The sequence below is a fragment of the Choristoneura fumiferana genome, chromosome Z, assembly GCF_025370935.1.
Source record: "Choristoneura fumiferana chromosome Z, NRCan_CFum_1, whole genome shotgun sequence".
In the NCBI taxonomy this organism is placed as follows: domain Eukaryota; kingdom Metazoa; phylum Arthropoda; class Insecta; order Lepidoptera; family Tortricidae; genus Choristoneura; species Choristoneura fumiferana.
Window position 1 is genome coordinate 6,930,818 of NC_133472.1, and position 20,424 is coordinate 6,951,241.

At 38.0% G+C, this 20,424-nt stretch overlaps 2 protein-coding genes across 3 annotated transcripts; one reads left to right on the forward strand and one right to left on the reverse strand.

Annotated features, from left to right (window-relative positions):
* The first annotated feature begins 2,086 nt into the window (after window positions 1-2,086).
* Window positions 2,087-9,327, forward strand: LOC141444827 (dynein light chain Tctex-type protein 2B-like). Of its 2 annotated transcripts, none has more exons than XM_074110569.1 (5): window positions 2,087-2,173; window positions 5,015-5,053; window positions 5,557-5,677; window positions 5,958-6,107; window positions 7,265-9,327. In XM_074110569.1, the coding sequence occupies exons 2-5, from the start codon at window positions 5,038-5,040 to the stop codon at window positions 7,428-7,430; spliced, it is 453 nt and encodes a 150-aa protein (XP_073966670.1). In that variant the 5' UTR covers window positions 2,087-2,173; window positions 5,015-5,037; the 3' UTR covers window positions 7,431-9,327. The 2 variants fall into 2 exon arrangements, with proteins under 2 accessions (XP_073966670.1, XP_073966745.1); XM_074110644.1 differs by lacking the exon at window positions 2,087-2,173 and adding an exon at window positions 2,258-2,285.
* LOC141444769 (SET and MYND domain-containing protein 4-like) lies at window positions 2,864-18,186 on the reverse strand. Its single transcript, XM_074110442.1, is given in 8 exon segments — window positions 2,864-3,689; window positions 13,083-13,206; window positions 13,567-13,782; window positions 13,989-14,630; window positions 14,926-15,285; window positions 15,721-15,896; window positions 15,898-15,917; window positions 17,653-18,186. Coding segments are annotated over 8 exon segments (2,040 nt in total). The 5' UTR covers window positions 17,963-18,186; the 3' UTR covers window positions 2,864-3,497.
* Between the last annotated feature and the right edge of the window lie 2,238 nt (window positions 18,187-20,424).

Here is a 20,424-nt window from a genome sequence, read left to right on the forward strand (position 1 = left end):
AAAAAAGTAAGCTAGACATTTTATAGACTTTTAGTGTTGAATAATGATTAAATAATTTAATATTGCAATTTGTCAGAAGTACCCCTTCTGATTAATGGTATTCTGATAATTAATGTACGCTGACCCTTATTATAAACATTATTTTTTCAGTTCAGTTCAGTCAGTAAAAATCACGGCTGGTTGTCTTCATAGAAAAAGACTCGCATTATCTGACGGTTCGATTATAGAAAATGACAGCTTCCACTTCCCCCGCGCCTTGAGCCGCCTTATTCTTGTCACTTGTCATAGTTGTCAATGCCAACGACAACGTTAATTATTAGTAGGTATTTCTTATTAGTCTGTGTACATAGTGGTTATCAAAGAGTATTGTAATGTATAGGAATGTGGTTATGTTCTTTTTGGTCTGTGTTCATTATGGTTAATATGGTTTCAAAGTTGATCGAGTGAAGTTTTGCATTTATAAATTTCCGTAACTTATCATCTCACTCACGCTCGACGTTGGAAGGTGTAGGTAGCTTGCAATTATTAACTGCAATAAGTGCTGAGTTGTGAGTTAAATGTGAGTTGTGATAGTAGGCGAAAGGACGTCCATTTGTATAGGTTTCCAAAATCCGAGACAAGATTCAATAAATGGTAAGTGTTTAAATTGTGAGAGATTGCGAACTACTTCTTCAACCTAACATTGATATTAACTGGTGCAACATAATAAATAAAATCCTTACAGGCACAGATGTGATTTGTCTTCAAAATAAGTTTATACCAGCCATGCAAGCGAGCGAAAAAATGTAAAACGAGATTAAGAAATAAAAGAGTGCAAAAATAAAAGTATTTTTCATCACACTTGCTCGTCAATGACGTTATTCCATGCCTGTATACTAAAGGACAATGGCTTCAATTGTTCCCGCGGGAATTATGGATTTTACGTATAGTTTTCCTCCCCAAGGGAGTTACGACTTAATTTTTAAAAAGTTTGTAGGCAGTGGCGTAACTATAGGGTGGCAGGGCTGGCAAAATGCCACGAGCCCCCGACCTAAGAGGGCCCCGGCCCAAGAGGCCGCGAGCTTAGAAATATTTTTTTAACATTGGACCTGAGTATATTATTTTACTTAAAATTAAATTAAGTACAACGTGACGATTTTTACTGATAAGGCCCCATCCAAAGAATTTGCCACGGGCCCCAGATGGTATAGTTACGCCACTGTTAGTAGGTACGTCATTTCAGACTAAAGAGGTATCAAGTCAGCCAACGTTTTATTTACATCTTTAAAACTTAGCTATAACCTAATTTAAACCATAAAAATTTGTCACGCTTCATGTAACTTCGTTATTTTTATATTTAAAAATTTATATCAAATTGTTTTTGCAAAAATTTTAGAAAGTACCTATTTTTTTAACATGTTGGAATAATCTGGCCGTAAGATCATTCGAATTCTAAACTAACCACGGTTCTTAGTATTATCTATGGTAGGCGACTCGAAAAAAGTGACAATCAGGGGGGCTACCACGAAATTCGAAAATCGAAGTTCATATCGTTTTCCTGACGCTAATATTATTTAATACGAGAGTGAGAGGAACGGTACGATACGAACTTCGATTTTCAATTTTTTTTAGTAGCCCCCTGCATTGGCGGGTAGCCATATTTTATTCAGTTGTTTTCCTAAAGCGTCTTGCTTTTGCTGAGCTGTGAAGTGTTTGGACACAAAATAATTTAATTTTTTGCATTATTTTCCTCGCTATGTGATGAAAATCATTGTGTGTATTACGGGCCGTAAGGGGATTACACACTTGGATCATTAAAAGCCCTCCACCTCCGGCGTCGGGCTTCTAATAGACTCTCGTTAGTAATCCCCTTCTTACGCCTTTAATGCACAATGTATTTTTTTTGTCCCGGATTTTTAAATAAATTAGATAATGAATGTACCGAATACGAAGCCACAAACCTTTCTTGGCATAACAGACGATGTCCAAGAATTTTACAAAGAATTAAAAATAAAGTAACTGTCAAAATGTATAAGCGATATTCGTATGGCTGTTTTTTTTCTATGGTAGTTACCCATCTGAACGTTGGTTCTTTGAGTAGTCTGTGGTAAATGTCAATCAGTCAGTTCAGTATTTTGATTTTGAAGTGTCATCACAACGGAATTCAATAGAAAAATTTACTTCAATTTGTTTGGTAAGTTGGATTTCTTTCTTCTATTTACTTATAATAATATTTCTTACAATTTTCAGGCTACAACTAATTCAACTCCCATCATGCCGTGTCTCAGATTATCACATTATTTTCGGTAGGTACGTCTATCTTGAAAAGTCACACCTGCAAATCGCGACAATTTGCAGCTAAAGTAATAAAGAGATCAGAGTTTTTTTATTAAACCCTTTTCCAGGCATAGTATATATAGCAACCACATAAATTTACACAAATATACCTTGCTACATTAACAATATAGTTCAAAATCAATTGAAGTTGTTAAAATTGCTATTCGTTTTTTTATCCCTTATATATAGGGGATCAACATAAAACTATGGTTAATTTTGTACTAGCTTATCTAAATAAGCGGGGCCTGGAAAAGGGTTAAGAGTTAAGGGATTGCACAGGAGATGCAAGCTCTAAAATCTCATTGATGCAAACTGAATTTAAATATAACACTTTTAATGATTTTTTTTTTTACAATTCCTTATTACCGACTTGCATGCTCTGAGAAATTAATGATTGAATTGATAATTACTTTTTTTTGTAACCTTGTGATACCTGCTAATAATAATGAAGGGGGTTGGTATTCTGCAATTTTTTTTGTTTTGTTTCGACAATAATTATTAAGTATGGTTCTCGGGGCCAAATTAATATGAAAACAGACAATACCAATACTAAGATAAGATAATTTATTCAATAATTTGCAGTACAAAATAACAATAGATACAATGTTTTACAAAATTCTATGTAACATGTTTGCCTGCACTAGGGTTACTAGAAAACTGTGTCGCAGGCTTAAGAGAGCTAGCATAAAATAAAATTAAAAATAATTATCTAAGCTTTTCAGTGCAAATAGATACTATGAAAGTATACAGACATAAAATAAAGTGAAAACAATAAAAAGGTAAAAAAATATGCATAGTAGGTAATCAAAATAGTATAAATAAATCAATTGAATTTAAGTAAAGTGTTAGACATGTCCTTCCATTGTGCTTTACTTTCATTGGTGTATCTTGGGTTATTTTTCAGGAGGGGGGGGGAGGGCTGCCCTGGATTTTTGCGTAAAGATATCAGTATTATAGAATTTTAAATTGGTAGCCCAACATTCTGGGGTGGGCACTAGACCACACTGGGGTGGGCACGGCCCACCTGGCCCCCCCTTTATATATGCGCCTATGGTGGGATGGTAATGATGTTTAACCAAGCAGTCCTTGGTCTAAATAATGTTTTAAATAAAAAAAAAACAATTTATTTTAGTAAAACAATTTCACACACAATACAGAATAAAAATGCATGTCACAATAAATCACACCAAGCTGTAGTTTCCATGAGCCAGCATGCATCGCCTAAGGTCTTGTACACAGTTGTAGTAAGAGCGGTATGGTGGCACCAGTGTTGTATCATACAGCTTCAAAACTTCTATGAACTTCTTCATTGCCTCTCCATATTTGCCTTCCTCCATGGCAGCTTTGCCGAGACGCTCCAACATGTCTGTGTCCTGAAAGGAAAAAATAAAGTCAACACTATGCCACAATATTAAATTATAAATTTACTTTACAATAAAGTTTGCTCACATGTTTTAATAAACGCTTGTAAATTGGCTAGTAAGTCCATATGGAGAATGATGATTATTAGTATTTTATTTGGAACAAGGTTTTTCACATGCAGAATAAAAAAAAATGTGAAAGTATAAATTAAGTTGTAGCAGTGCCTAATGTTTAAAAAAATCCTGTGTAAACTTTACTCTATAAAGCTGTAAAAAGGACAGAAGTCCTGCATAGGAGGATCTTAGAGGACCTCAAATACAAATGCCTGTCTGTTTTGTATTGGGCAGGACATTACAGGCTGAAGGAGGGTTATGTTTTTTTATTTGATTATTTAACTGAGCGCAACGTGGGCACAACCATAAGAAGGCTAACTAATCTGGCTAAGGTCCAATCACCTGACATCCTTAGCCATGCATTGCAAATTACTGTAAAAGTGCTCTATTGTTCAGCAGGGCCGGATTTAGGGGAGGGCAATCGGGGCTATAGCCCCGGAGCCTCCACAAAAGCGGGGTCCCCACAGTAATATTTATTTATTTATTTATTAAATGCAATTCACATGTCAAAAGTACAATATAGCACTAACATTATGAAGCCCGGAAGGGCGCAGCATTTTTAAGAGAGAGAGTTTTCAAAACAATAAATTGGTATCTTAGAATTAATTAAAGTTGTGGCAATAATACAAAATCAAAATAGAAAAGAATAATTAAAAAACAATAACAATAATAGTAATATTAATAATTGTAGTCATGCAATACTCGTATGTCAGAATGTTATTGGAATAAGTCAATAATTATTAGTGAATATTATGCTATAGGTATGTCAGGACGATTTAATATTAGTATCATAGTGTCATATAGTCTTATCTTAAACGATGTGTCAATGACTGTGTAGGTTAAGTAGGCTCTGTGATAATTATTCTTTAAAATATTCTTCAAGCAGGTAATAACTTTTTTTTGTCAAGAATTGTTTCAGTAGTTTGTTAAATTTAATATCATCTGCTTCATTTTTTAATTGGTCACTCATTTTATTATAAATTTTAATAATAATAATAATGTTATTTCAACCAACATAGGATCAAGACTTCGGATTTTTTTTCAAATTCCGACGAGTAAACACTAGTAAACAACTATTCATCTATATTTGTCATTCAGGCAATCAGTAAAATATCAAAATCACAAATAGCCCTCATTTTATTTGCAAAAAGGCTCCACACTCTAAGTCCGGCCCTGTTGTTCAGTTTAAATATGTTAATAATAAAGTTTTTTTTACATTCTAGATTGAAACCAGTTTAAAACCAAAATGGCAGATGAGGAAGGTAACTATCAGGTCAAAATTATCTGTCAATTAACAAAACCAAGGTGGCAAACAAGTGGAAATAGTTCCAAGACCCTGGATATAGTTTATCTACTACTGCTTAATATTTTCCCACAGTTGCACATAAGGCTTGAGCGGGAAGGATATAAGGATTGTTCATTAATTTTGATTGATTCAACCATAGTTGTTACATTTATAGTCGAATCCGAAGCATCAGTCTGTCACTTTTTTTTATGCAAACAAGCTAGTGGGTCTCTTGATGGTAAGAGATCACCACCGCCCATAAACATCTGTGACACCAGGGGTATTTCAGATGCGTTGCCACCCTAGAGGCCTAAGATGGGATACCTCAAGTGCCAGTAATTTCACTGGCTGTCTTACTCTCTGCTGCTCCACGGCAGGATTAGCGAGCAAGATGGTGGTAGCAATCCGGGCGGACCTTGCACAAGGTCCTACCACCGGCGTCACTACTGATAATAAGATTTATCTATTTTCTTATTCCAGGAGTGGAAGAAGAGGAGGTACTTGAAGGAGTTGAAGGGAGCGACACAGGGGCGAGCCCGCAAGTGGATCGCAAACCCTTGGACCCGCCGAAGTATGAAGTTAGACCTGGTCTTGGAGAAAAGTAAGTTACAAAATTTTGATTGAAGCCATGCCTAATTTTGATGGTGCCAGTGTGGCTAGCAGCTGCTTAACCTGGTATTGACCTACTCCATGCCAGAACACGTGGACTTTTGTGGATCGGAAAGTTAATGGAATGAGGATCTGCAACAGCAGGTCCAATGGTTGAGAGTGGTGGATCAGCCAACTCGCCACCAATTGTTTTTGTAGTTTTTACAGAATACTTTTTCGAATCCAAGTGCCTAAGAGAATAGTATTATTATTACAGGTATTGCTCTTTCCAGGTTCCAAGCGGAGAACGTGTACGAGATAATACTGTCTTCGATGCAAGAGCAACTGATGGGACGACAGTACCGAGCCGATCAGGCGCCTCGCTGGGTCCGGACCATCGCCAACGGCATCCGGCAACGGACGCAGGAGCTCGGCATGAAACGGTTAGTCTTACGGTATAAAACAAAATTGGAAAGTGGAATGCCCATTTCGTAGCTAGTTACAAGATGAGAATAGTAGATTGATAACCAAGGGTGGAAAGTGGCCCATTTCACCCGAGATATTTCTGGCGCTCGAAAGAAGTGAGAGCGCCAATAGTTCGAGGGAAAATGGGTAATTTCACCTGAGTTAAACACTCTACTTTTTATTTCGACTGTGAAGAAAGTAAAATACTACAAAAAAATGAGTATAATAATTGAATTTAACTTATATACAACCTCCAATGGTACCTTTACGACCTCGCAACTTGCCACGGCCAACTATAAAAAAAAACGAGTTGGTCACAACCAAGGAGCTTATATAAAAAACTGGAGGTTGAACGCCGAACGAAGAAGTTTGACCTTTATTACTTATTTATATATTCCATCTCTTTCTTAACCTAACTAAAGAAAGAGATGGAATATGTTTGTAACATAATAAAGATCAAATTTCTTGTTTTAAACGGATGTTCGGCGTTCAACCTCCAGTGTTGTATAAAAGCTCCTTGGTCACGACGTGCGTCTAGATGGCCATGCCGAATCGTGAAAAAAAAGTGTCATTGACGTAACTCAATTATCTTCGACTCCGTGGCTAATCGAAAAATTACTTTCCACCCTAGAGATAACTCAATTTTCCACCTGGCTATCTACCCATGAAAATTAAACTTTCCGAACGGGAGAGATGAAAAGCAATATTCCTGTTTCGTAGCTAGTTACAAGATGGAAAAGCACCATTCCCATTTCGTAGCTAGCTACCAAATCTGGCTACGAGATCGGAAAATCGTACCTATTTAACCAAGTCCAGCACATGTTGAGACTGTTTGTTTTTCAACAATGTCAGATTTTAAGTTGTGGCATTAAATATTTATTTACTAGCCTGTTACCCGCGACTCCGTCCGCGTAGAATTCGGTTTACACTATCCCGCTGGGATAAAAACTATCCTATGTACTTCCCCGGGACTCAAACTATCTGTATACCGAATTTCATCTAAATCGGTTGAGCGGTTTAGACGTGATGAAGTAACAAACAAACAGACTTACAAACTTTCGCATTTATTTAATTAGTGGGATTTATTTAGTGCTCAGGAAAATTTTGTTGACCTTTTTTATCCCTTTATTTCCAGATACAAAATCCTAGTACAAACCGTCGTTGTAGAGATGAAAGGCGCTGGCTTGATGATGGGCAAAAGGTGCTTGTGGGACCCCGAAACTGATCAGTATGTGCACGCGCTTTTCAAAAACGACTCTATATACTGCCACACAACTGTATATGCCGTTTATATGTACTGAGCAAGTGAGATATTTATATAACTACACTTTATTGCACAATGGGTACATACTCGTAGAGCATCGATACCTAAGAGTTGCCAGTGGCGTCATGGCGTGAAGTAATAAAAAATCGTTAGTCGACCTGTGGGGCTACTACGAAATTCGAAAATCGAAGTTTGTGTCGTTTGGTCCCTCTTATACTTATAATATTTAATACGAGAGCGAGAGGACGGTACGATATGAACTTGGATTTTCGAACTTTGGAGTAGGCCCTCTGGAGGAAAAAGACGCGAAACAGCAACTGGGGTGTTAGGTCTCTGGTTGTAACACCTCATTTAGTTCACACCTAGAGTACAACTAAAATATTATGTCGCTCTGGACTCGTCGGCTTTCTTAATTTTTCTCAAGATTCAAATAAGAAAGAAATAGGAAACCGATCTTTTGTTTAGAATTCCGAACTACCATTAGCAAACTAGTTTAAGTTTTGTACCATTTATATCATATTTTATATTTTTTTACCTTATTTTACTTCTAGCGACCGCTTGTTGCGATTTCTGCTTAGGGCGGTTTCAGACTAGCGTTCTTTTTCTGCGCGTATAGGTATACTTGTTTTTGCTTGTCCAGTTGGCCAGCGAGCCTAGCGGCAAACCACTGCCGGGCGCCTGTTCAAAAGGTGCGCCGGACGAACGTGCGTAAAGTGCGGAGTTTCCAACCCCTGCTTATGGCGGCTTTAGGTATGGGTGCTCGATGATCGAGTCAAACTGCTCGATTTTAAGTATTTTTAAGGATATTGGGCCTTATAGTACTTACAAAAGGCACGGATTGACTAAACTATAGTTAAGTTGGCTTATTTAGTATTAATAGCGTATAAATCTATATGAATAGAGTTTAAAGGCCAATTCACTAGAACTGACACGAATGAATTGAATGAAAGTAATGTGGCTTGTCACTGTGTGAGTGCCGCTTTATAAAGGGTGCCGTACTAATATTTTGTAAAAAAAATACATAATACATATTATAACACGATTACCTATTGAATCAACCTGTATTTAGTAATTTTTTTCATCACACTTTGTCATAAACAGTGTCGTAACTTGCTGGCCAACTTGGTTGCAATCCCTTTAATAAAACCTTTTTTTGCGTATTAAGCCCAATGGCGTAATGAGTTGCTGCGTGTACTGCTGGGCGCGCCGCTGCTGAGTCGACTAATTAAAGCCCTCAGTCTTCGACTTCGGCTTCTAATAGACTCGTTCGTAATTCCTTCTTTACCGACCTTAAGACACAATGTACTATTGTGAAGCACACATGAACATTATCATCAACTCATTCAATCCATTCGTGCCAGCTCTTGTGAGTCGATCTGTATTGCCTCCCTTGATGATATTGGGTGTGTTTTGTTTAGTACTTATAGCCGTTGAAACATGTGTTCAGAGCCAACTAAACGATCATTAGGATGGCTGATTCAATGACAGTATAATACTACGCACATTATGTATACAAACTTCATTCTTCCCTTCGAAGTAAATGCGCCTACTAAAACAGTAACGGCAATGTGGCACTGTATTCTGTTAAAAGTCACTAAAGTTATTAAAAAATGTGATGATTATCTTCATAAAAGCTTTAAAATTAAAATAAAATCAACATATACATTTAAGCAAGGTGCTGTAAGTTTAATCAATCCGTTAAATCGCCTCTGAAAATATTAGTTAAGGTTGTCATAGTTATATAGTTTCGTATAAACTGCAATGTTGCACGCGAAATGACCCATAGTTTTAGGTGCAAATCAAATGCACTACTTACTATTTAAATATACTGTCAGTAGCAGAAGTGGATGAGCGGTTATGGTGCTCAAAATGATCTAAACCACAGTACAAAAAAGGAGCAGTATAACGTCTTCATACAAACGGCCGGAACACGAGTTATAACGCTGAGCATACAACCATCTCGCGAGCACGTACCTCGCGCAACGGCCACAACGATCAGCGAGTGCTACCTCGGTTGCGTACGGTCTCACGCGCAGTTATTACGTACGGTTAACATGATTCGATATAAACAGTATTGTTGTACGGATGTTGTTTAAGTAGTATATATATATAATAATAAAACATATCTAATGAAGTTATTTATCAGAATGCGAATTTTTTATACTCTTAAATTCAACAATAAAACTTTTCGCGCATCCCAGAAGAGGCACAAATACTTCTCCGTAGCTAATTTGTAGGTAACAAATATACGTAGTAATGAAGCCAAATAAAACCGTTTAAATCATAATACGTTTTGTGGTTTATTAAAATAACGTAAAATGCATTTTTGTTAAACACTACTTAGTCCATTCCTTCCATAATTTCTTAGAGCCCCTAATCCTCTCCCTACTTTCATGTGATATTATGAAATCAAATACATAACTGAAAGTGACAGTTAGTGGAGTATAGGCAGCCCTATCGCGCGTTTGTTTACCGAGCGTAGGTAATTATATCAAGGACGCTGCCGAGACGGTATACTGCTCCTTTTTAGGGTTCCGTAGACAAATGGCAAAAAACGGAACCCTTATGGATTCGTCGTGTCTGTCTGTCTGTACGTCCGTATGTCACAGCCACTTTTTTCCGAAACTATAAGAACTGTACTGTTGAAACTTGGTAAGTAGATGTATTCTGTGAACCGCATTAAGATTTTTACAGAAAAATATAAAAAAAACAATTAATTTTGGGGTTTCCCCATAGGTACTTAGAACTGAAACTCAATTTTTTTTTCATCAAACCCATACGTGTGGGGTATCTATCTATGGATAGGTCTTCAAAAATGATATTGAGGTTTCTAATATCATTTTTTTCCCAACTGAATAGTTTGCGCGAGAGACACTTACAAAGTGGTAACATGTGTGTTCCCCCTCCCCCCTGTAACTTCTAAAATAAGAGAATGATAAAACTAAAAAAAATATATGATGTACATTACCACGCAAACTTCCACCGAAAATTGGTTTGAACGAGATCTAGTAAGTAGTTTTTTTTAATACGTCATAAATCGTAAAGTAAAGGAGACTTTTATGTTATGTTACTTGCTGCTACGGAACCCTTCATGGGCGAGTCCGACTCGCACTTGGCTGCTTTTTTGGTCTAAACGCTCTCCTATTACCTTGGCAATAGAGTCGCGTGTATTTGTAGCACCGTAACCGCTCTTGCACTTCTGGTGACTGTACTAACCGTACAAAAAATTATATTGTTGGCATCCAGTGCCTTGCTCTAACAAATGTGCATCGTTATATGTGAGAAAAGGATGGCGACATATTGCCGCTAGTCACATTTTAGTTTGTAGAAATACTTTTAATCAAAAAGGCTGAATTTTGTTTCATCATGTTGCATACTATTATTTTAATATTACACGTTTTTAAGCAAACCGAAAGTTTTTAATTTATTTTACCATATTTGCTAGTGTTGTAGGGATTATGAAATATCTTTTAGCTATAACCATATCATAAGTCCTCTATAATGCATTCAAAACCGGGGTGATACTCTTTACCGACCCGGATATTAGCGACATGGAAATACCGACCCTGTTTGCCTTGTCGGTATTATCGGGGCCGGTAAAGAGTCGATTTATATATATATGCCAATATGCCAACTTTCTTGTCTGTCTGTGATAGTAGGTAACAACAGTAACGTTATGTTGATTTTCATTACAGTATCAAATATAGTACTGTAATGAGCTTCAAATTTGGAACAGCTGTACGCATAGATACAATATTTTATCGATTCAAAATGTCACTTTGGTATATTTTAGACATAAATCGCACGATTGATCTCGAGCGACATATGAATAAGGACTTTACTGATTTGTTTGTATCTTAAAAAAATATTCGTGACAGAGATTTGTCTTGCCGCCATTACTCATTTCGTCGTTGCTACTGCAATACCGCGTAACTAGCATTTTCCATAAGGTTCAATTTTCATTGTCAGAATAGTACTAACATTGTAGCAGTAGCAACGACTATTTGTTGTTTTTTTGCTGTGTTGTTGTTGTAAGTTTATACAAAATAATTTCTTTATCTGTTTTAATTAATTTATTACATTAGTTTGACACCTATAACCAAGTCCAGTAAGGTAGAACAGGTCAGTAATGCAATGCAGCTCATTTGTCATCGGTTTCTGAAAACCGATTATAAACATTTGTTCGTTTTTAAAGAATATAAAAGTCTATCACGAATAATTTTTGTAGTAGACACATTAACTTGTATATTAAGAACAGTTCTATCACACCACATTTTATTTTTCATTCCTTTTTTATGGAATAATCGAGAAAAACATACTTAAATACATATTAAACATCCAAGATCCAGAACAAACATACGTATTATTCCTACAAGAATCTGCTCCGGCCGGGAGCGAACCCGCGACCTCAAGCTTTGTAGTCAGGTTCTCTAACCACTTGGCCATCCATCGTCTATAAATAGACACGTGTGCAATATTTTGTGATAATTTAACAGACGGTCTAAGTAAAATTATGTTTTATACCCAGGAAATTATGTTTTTTTACCCAGGAAATTAGCTAATTCTTCATTGCCTTTAGGTGCGTTTCAAATGGAAAATCCTAAAAGATTTTAAATAACGTTTATTTACTAAATACTTGAAGTACACTGAAGTTTTGCTATAAATAAGTTTTTTTAAGTAGGACTTAATAGCGCTAATTTCATTGTCTAAGGAGTTTTGCGGAAAATTTGCCAAATATTGTAAAAGTTTATTTATTTTTCAATTGTCACATATTTTGAGTCAGTGTCCTAACACGACGTTCCTAAACTGTTTGTCATCATGTCCGAATTATTTGTATTGCAATTTGCGAATGTATCGTAATATCTTATACGGAATTCGAGTGTATAATTGCTGGTCCAAATATAGGTGAAACGAGTCGTGGCGCGCCGAAATTGTAACTACTTTAGTTACATGTAACATGTAATGTATATTCGAGTTAGGATTAGGATTATTTGCCTTTACCCGCTGCGCTCGTCTGAAACATTAGATCAGGTAGTCGAATTGATCGGGATATTACTAAATTTCCATGGGGGCATGTTCTACGGGGGTTACAACAAGGGGGGATGAGGGTTATTGTCTTCATGAAGGCATCGACATCAACCAGAAGACATCTGTTGAACAAAGGTCTTCGAATGCCACATTGGATGACAACGCGCCACATGTATCCACCGGTTGCCAGCAATTCTCGCGATATCCTAGTGAAGAGACCTGCAGTGCCGCGTCTTCCGTTTCGTGGCTGCCTTTCTCCCCTTTCGGTTCTGTTCTTCGATGTTGACTTTGTGATAGTGTAATTATATAAATGGTTTGAATATTTTTCGAGCCAGAAAGAGTCATGGATCTTAAGATGCTTTTGCACCAGCGAGGGGTTGCGAGACGAGGTGGGACGAGAATGGAAATCGCTCCGTCCTATTTCCACCAATAATTACCACCAAATCGTGTTTCCGTTGCAGAGGTAATAAACGATCTATATAAATATACAGTAATACGTTACATTATTACAATAACAAAAAAATATATCATATCGCACCTCCTAGCCCTGTTTCCACCGCAGACGCGCTAGGAGAGAATTGAAATTTTGCACCGTACAAATTACAGTTGTCTGGTCCCGCCTCGTCTCGCTTCGCTAGTGGAAAAGCACCTTCATACTTGCCTGCAATGACTTCAGTCCTTTCATGATGTTTGTGTACTGCAAGCACAGGCCACATTGGATCATGAATTCTTTAGCATCGTACGGCACGGCGACGACATTAGGACAGGGACGATCGGAGTCACATCTGCAAAGTTTGATCAATGTTTAATTCAACTAAAACCATTTTGCTTCCACAACGTTGTATACCTAGTGCCATCCGCGAAGAGGCGTGATTTTGACAAAATTAGGCATTAATGACATTGTATTAAGAACCACGGCACGCGTCATCGTGAATGACTCTAACTATATAGGTAGTGCCACCAGAGATGAGGTCACGCACACAAGAACATATCATGTAATGACAGCGGCATTTTGACATTCACTCATTCATTTAATTCATTCTCCTTTTATGCAATCAAGTTCTTCTTCAATCACTTCAACTCTCGTGGCACCTATACTTATCAAGTATTAATTGCCTATAAATTAGATACCTATGTTTACTTACTTGAATCTCATATATTTTTCAGTCATTTCTTCATACAGCGGCCAGTTTTGCTGGCAGGGCGTGCAGGAGCATTCGAACCAGTATTGCTCTTTCAGCTGCGCCAGCCTCTTCGCCTTCTCTACAGTCGTGAATATAGGGCCATAATTCTCTGCCACTTCCTCGCCCTTTTTTATGTTTTTGACGGCACGCACTACAACGTGCCTGCCACTGAAATATCTGAAAATAATATCGAAAAGGTTACTTGGTGTCAGTAGATTGTCTGCGGAGAAATTGAACTAAAATTCCAATTTAATGCCGAAACTTGTCTTAGGTAATTTTAACTCGCCTGCACATTAGAGCGCTAGCAAGTGCGGCAGGACTTAATATCTCCGTTATTTGCCGCACTGCTAGCGCCCTAATGTGAAAATGGCCTTATTCCTCACCTGACAACGCTAGGGTCGCATGAATGGTTAAACAGAGCTAGAGAAGGGAACACAGCCCCTGCTACAAACACGGATTTACCAACGTGCTTAATCACGTTCTCCCCCACTTGAGGCTTAGGGCACTGCAACTCAAATACCTCGTGAGCGTTGAACTGTAAGACCTGGAGATTCTTCAGAATCAGACCCCCGATCACAGCGACATCGTCTTTATAAATGTCATCGACACCCAATGTCTTTATGTCTTCGGCCTCTAAAGGGCTTTTACGCGGTATCCCACTAAAATAGCCGCTCAATTCCAGAAGCTTTACCAAAAACGAAGTCATCTCGGATCTGTGCAAAAGATCCTGTTTAGTCCTCTCCTCTTCATGAGATACTAAATGGTATATGTTTCTGTAGTCATCTGACTTGTATACCCCAGTTGGTTTGGTATCTATATCTTTAGCGACATTGTGGAAATATTCCTTATTGTTTTGAGTCATCATTCGCAGTGCTAAGTGGCAGGTGATAGAGCATCCTGATTTCCAGATTAGTGGGAGGATGTGGCATTCGTACGAGTGGTACGACTTCTGGGCTACGTCCAAGCAGTTGTCACTGCAGAACACTACGTTCGGGCAGTTGGGACACGCTAACGGTATGGCGCACCTGGAAAAACCACAAAGTTCGTGTTTTATCTGTAGTCACTTGCGATATTTTGTAAAAGGGCCGTGTCAACATAAAGGTAGAAAGCAAAATGAAATCAGAAAGATATCTGGACATCTAACTTATGCGAATAAAATAAATCTAATGCCCGCTGTACCTATGTAAATATGTTGGGCTAGCGATGGCCCCGCCTCAGGTTAGCTGATCTTGGCCCAGTATATACATTAACTGCCTGAGATCCATTTTCTATAAGATTGAATGGTTTAAATTGCAAACAAACCACAACGCGTGAACTCACTTCATAAGGCAATGCTGACAGTGCGTCGTCGAGTGTTCACCGAGCAGCACTCCGCTATGTGGTCTCTCTACTACCAATAATTCTCCAGCTTTTACATCCCTGGTAGCTGTAGCATATCTTCCTTGAGACTCACTATAATCGATCTGAACAGCGTCGGATATCGCTGGGTAATTAGCATTACGTTTTCCTGTTAGCTTTGGATGAGGTGGTGCCTTTATTGTTGGTTCCGGGTCCTTAGGTTTCCCAGCTAGTACCAAGCCTCTGTTCAACATTTCAAGCATTAGTTTGGCATCTGCTACCATCTTTTGTTTTTTATCCTTGGCTAGGTTTGCCGCGTCGTCTAGTGCAACTATTGTATCCCTGTAACAGATAGCTCTTGTTTATGTACAGAAGATATAGTACGAAAACAAAATATTGCAAATTAAGATATACTAAATTGTTCTTACGTCCACTTGCAGGTTTTTTAAACTAGCTTTAAGTGGTCTTAAGTCCTATCAGATTCATATAAGAACTGTCAGTTTAAGCCTTAAAACGAGATTTAAAAAAGCCAACAAAACGTCCTTAGTGTTTGTCAATTGCATCTGTTTCATTTTCTACAAGAAGAACATCTTTGTGTACTAAACCGCTTGGGAATAGAGTAGGTAGGCTGCTGCGCCATTTAAACCTCTGAAGTGACCCCCATCAGTTAAAGCGGGGGTTTGGGTAGATCGATGGATACATTTAGGGCAAGATTTGGTTATTGCCAAGGTAGGGTTGAAGTCTAGCAGCATATGAAACTAGATGACAATGACTTACTGAAACGCAGCAATAGCCTCCTGGTTCCTCTTCAGCACGAGGAGGCATCTCGCCCTTCTCTCCGTCACCTTGTACCGCAGATGTCTAGGGTACCCGAGGGCAAGGCAGCGCCGGATGTCGGTCAGCGCCTCTTCGTGGAGTCCCACGTGGTTTAGGGCTGCTGATCGGTTCGCGAAAGAGGATGGATAACTCTTCACCTGCAGAAGTGAGTCAATTTTTGAGGTTTTTTCAAATAGTTTCCTATCGATACCGTTTTATTCTGTTGGTAGTGTTAAAGGAGCAAGGTACATTTTTTTTTTCATATTATGTGCAAAGGCTGTGTCAAGAAACTTGTTGCTACAGCAACATGCTTGATGGATGAGTGACATGGGAAATGATGAGGAAAAGGCTGGGACGTCTTTTCATGTTTTTTTTTGTGATGCAAGGGATACTAAGGGTTCAAGCGAAATAGTGTTGCGTATGACTAGGAAGAGAAACATCGCGGAGCGCGATGAGCAAAGCCAGGAGCATAGTCTGGCGGTAGTCAAAGCCGAAAGTCGGTAATTGGTAAACCAGAAATTCGTCGTTGAATCGTTCCGGATGCCCATTTTTTAAACCACTTTACTAGAAAACACCATACGAAATTAAAATTTCAACAAGATTCGAATGACTTGAAAAATTAAAAATAAAACATAAAATTAGTAGTAGGTATACCTATTATTTATCCGTTTTTTCTGGACCTCCGGTACCTACCTGTAGTTTAATAACTTATAACAATAGTATTTCCCCACCCATACTTACCTGGTACTTACCCGCTTCTAGTTTTCTAGTTTTTCTTAAAATGATTCGTGCCTGAGCGACCGAGTCAAGCTCTGAGGGCCTACTCCGAAGTTCGAAAATCGAAGTTCGTATCGTACCGTCTCTCTCACTCTAGTATTAAATAATTATAAGCGTTAGCGGGACGGCAAGATACGAAGTTCGAGTTTTACCCTTTGTAGTATAGGGCCAGGGATGACACCAAGCTAGATCGATTTTTCGCTCCCGTAAACCCCCAAATATCAAATTCCTTCGAAAAAGTTAGTGCCGTTTCCGAGGTACTTCAAGATATAAATATATGTACAAGAATTGTTTTTGTAAAGTTAGTACCTATTAGATAGATTATAGACGTCAACATCAGTTCTAGGTAACGGAGAATAATTTATTTCCGATAGGTAACATTCTTAAACGATAAATAACTGGACGTGTTTATAATTGTATTTTATTCTAGGTACCTATTATGACAGTTCACTAGCGATAATGCAACTATAAGTACAATTACATAAATAGGTAGGTACCTAATTTATGTATGAGTCACGAAACTGTAAAATTTTTGGATTAAAAAAAATACTACACGCGAAACGCGATACGATTAGCGATCCATTAAGAAGAACCGAGTATAACCCATTTTTGTTGAGCAAATAGTTATTTGCTCTTTTCAGGTCGAGCTGGGAAAGTCAATTGCTTTTTAGCCATATTGGCGTCTTGGAATTTATAGGCTAGTAAGGACAAAGAGTAGAATCTAAATAACATCAATATCCTCTTGAGAGCGTTGTTGCCTACTGAATTGGTTCACTTAATAAATAAGGACAAACTGCTCTAAAACTTTCAACAAAACGAGATGCATGTTGTACTATTTCAGCGCTTCACTGTTCACGGTCGTTTTGCCGCGTGAATATATCGTTTACTTCTCTCAGCGGTCACGTTGTAACCTGCAGGGCTACTACGAAACTCGAAACTCGAAGTTCGTGATCGTGTCGTGCAGTCCCAATGACACTTATACTATTTAATACGAGAGCGAGAGGGACCGTACGACACGAACTTCGAGTTTCGAGTTTCGTAGTAGCCCAGCTGCGGTCACAACTCGTAACACATTAGGTTAAACCCCGGGGTTGACGAAGAAACTTTGGCACTCACTTTCTTCAATCGGCATGAAGACCATACTATCGCTGTACATTTTCAGTGCTTTGCCCCATTCCCCCTTCTGCACCGCCCCGTTGCCTCCCTCCTTCAGTCGCCTCGCCTTTTCCACGTCCTTCCTCGGAAACTCTTGACATTTGACGACAGCACCCAGCTCGTAATTTCTTATCGCAGGAAGACTGCACAAGTAGGCTACACGTTTCGAGTTAGATTCTAAATTGGAGAAGTTATTTCTTGCGACGTCGTCTAGAGCACCGTCTATTGTGTCGTGTAGTTGCATGAGGAATCCTTCACTATTTTGAGACATTTCTTGTAGTTCTAGTCTAGTTCCCACACTGCTTTTAAAGGGTATTCGGAGTTTTGCTTTGGAGAAAGTAATTGCGGAATAATTTAAGGTTAGATCCACGAGAGCGCACGACAGCCGGTTGCGAGTGTGTATCTATTTTTATATTTAGACTGGTCGGTTCATCACTTCAGTCTGTTCTGTACCGAATCTGTGCTGTTTATCTACTAAATTAAACAACCATTATCTAGGCAGCGACGAGGTAGGTACTGTATCAGGGGGCTGATTTTTGAAATTACGTTCGTGAAAATATCCTTTGAAATCGACAGAACTGTGTAGGTACCTATTGCTTCTAAATTATAGCTCAAATATTTTTTTTTAATCTAATTCGGATATCAGATGCGACACCATTTTTTCATCATTTTCGAGTAATACTTTTCAATCTCACTGACGTGACTTTGTAGATCAGTCGGAAGAATTTTTGCCGAATTTAAAATGCGATTAGAGTAGTTGGTATAAATGTTTTTTACTTGAGTTGTAGTTTTGTAGCTTTTTACCACTTCCAAGTGACGAAATGATGTGACTCCAAAAATCGGTATAAGAACGTTTGCTTTAAAATGCAATTAACAGTGTGCAAAAAATTCAATGCCTTGTTTTCGGCATGCTCTTAGGGTTATCATTACGATTCGACCGATGTAGTTGTTCCTGCTATTTGTAAATATCCGTCTATGTGATAGGTATCTCGACGTATTGGTTTGTCACGAGCAGTAGCGATTTCAAATGCTTTTTGCCTCAGTCAACGTTCTTAGAGACCTTGAAAGCGAAATTCTGGAAAGATCAAATTGATAAAAACTTGGAAGAATGAGTCGTAAGCCGAATTCTCAGCTTAGGTACTTATTGTTTTTTGTGCCCGAACTGAACTGAGGGTGGCTAAAAAACCACGGCTATTTTGGGAGTCGTACCTATTATTAGCTGAGGTAATAATGTTATGACCATTGTGCCAGTGTTGTTAATGATAATTCGGCTTGATGTTTTGTAAATATAGCTCGTGGGAGCGAAACGCGGAATGCTTGTAGTTAAGAAGCGTTATTGAATCAGAAATTCATACCCAAGGGCGTCGCCAGGGGGGAGCAGGGAGGGGCAACTGCCCCCCCCCCCACCAGAGATTCTAAAAAAGTTGCCAAATGTAATGCAACCAAACCAGTCCTAAGTCTTTGACTTGATTTGCTTGATCGATCATTCCTGTACGTCGAAAGCGAAACTCGAATGAATTCACCAATTCCAACAAATATCTACAATTTTATTCATACTTTTCTCACTCTCCATATCAACAGTTGTCTTTTCACCTACTAAACTCTCAAAACAGCTCACCACTTCTGAGTTCTGATTATGACTCACTGTGGAACCCTTTCACAGAAAAAGACACAGTGATGTCGCGTATCCGAACAAGGAAAATTATCATGACATAGCGAATGTTCAACGGTGGATCATCATAGTCATCAGCACCAATATCTGACACACCAAAGCGTGCATAAATATCTGATACTACTCTATTACTGGGGCCGTTAAGGACGTGTCAGATATTTTTCGTTTGTTTTCGTTCTGTTGTGGCAGATAGGTATGGATGCAGGTGACAATACTTATTATTATAAATTTTAATAAACTTTTCAACTTGTTAGCAAGATTGCTTATAGATGTAATTTTCTACTACTCTACTTGTATTTCGAATAAGTACAATTTTTCACCATGTTTTGAATGGTATTTTCGTATGATGCGATTTCAAAAATCGGTATTCAGGTCAGGAATAAAATGTTTGACTATAGGTACGTACATCCACTCCAGTCGCATTTGCCTTACTTAAAAGTGAAGGACAGGAAAATATAAATCATAATAAATAGTAGGTGTTCGAGACCATCAGTTGTATGCTATATATAATACCTACATTTAGTAATGTTAAAAATATTACGCTGTCATAATTATCTTCCTTAAGCTATTATTCTTGTGCATTCTGCATAAAGCTGGACCTTCGGCGAACAATAAACGTTAAACACTACATTTCCTAGTTTCTGAGAACTAAGTTTTCCACGGAAGGCAGCATCTCAACTTCTCAAGACAGATGCATTTTTGTTTCATTGCGTCACTTATAATTACACTCTGTCTTATAGACTTAACGGTGTAATCGGGCTTTAATGTTTGTAACTTAGCCTGATCGTTTAATTTTTTAATTTCGTAATAATTTTTTTATTTCTCTTTTTCTGTCAACTGTATATTGTTATCTGTTAACTTAGTAACGCAACTGGGGACTGATTTTAACGAATTTGAAATGAGTAGAATAGTAGAAAGTTACAGCCCTAACTTATATCCGCAACTAGTCAAAAATATTTAATTTATTTAATTTTCGAGCGGTAATTTTTAGGAACATGCAAAGTTACGCCATTTTCTAAAATATCACTCAAAAGTGGTATTTTAATCAGCGCAAATATGGT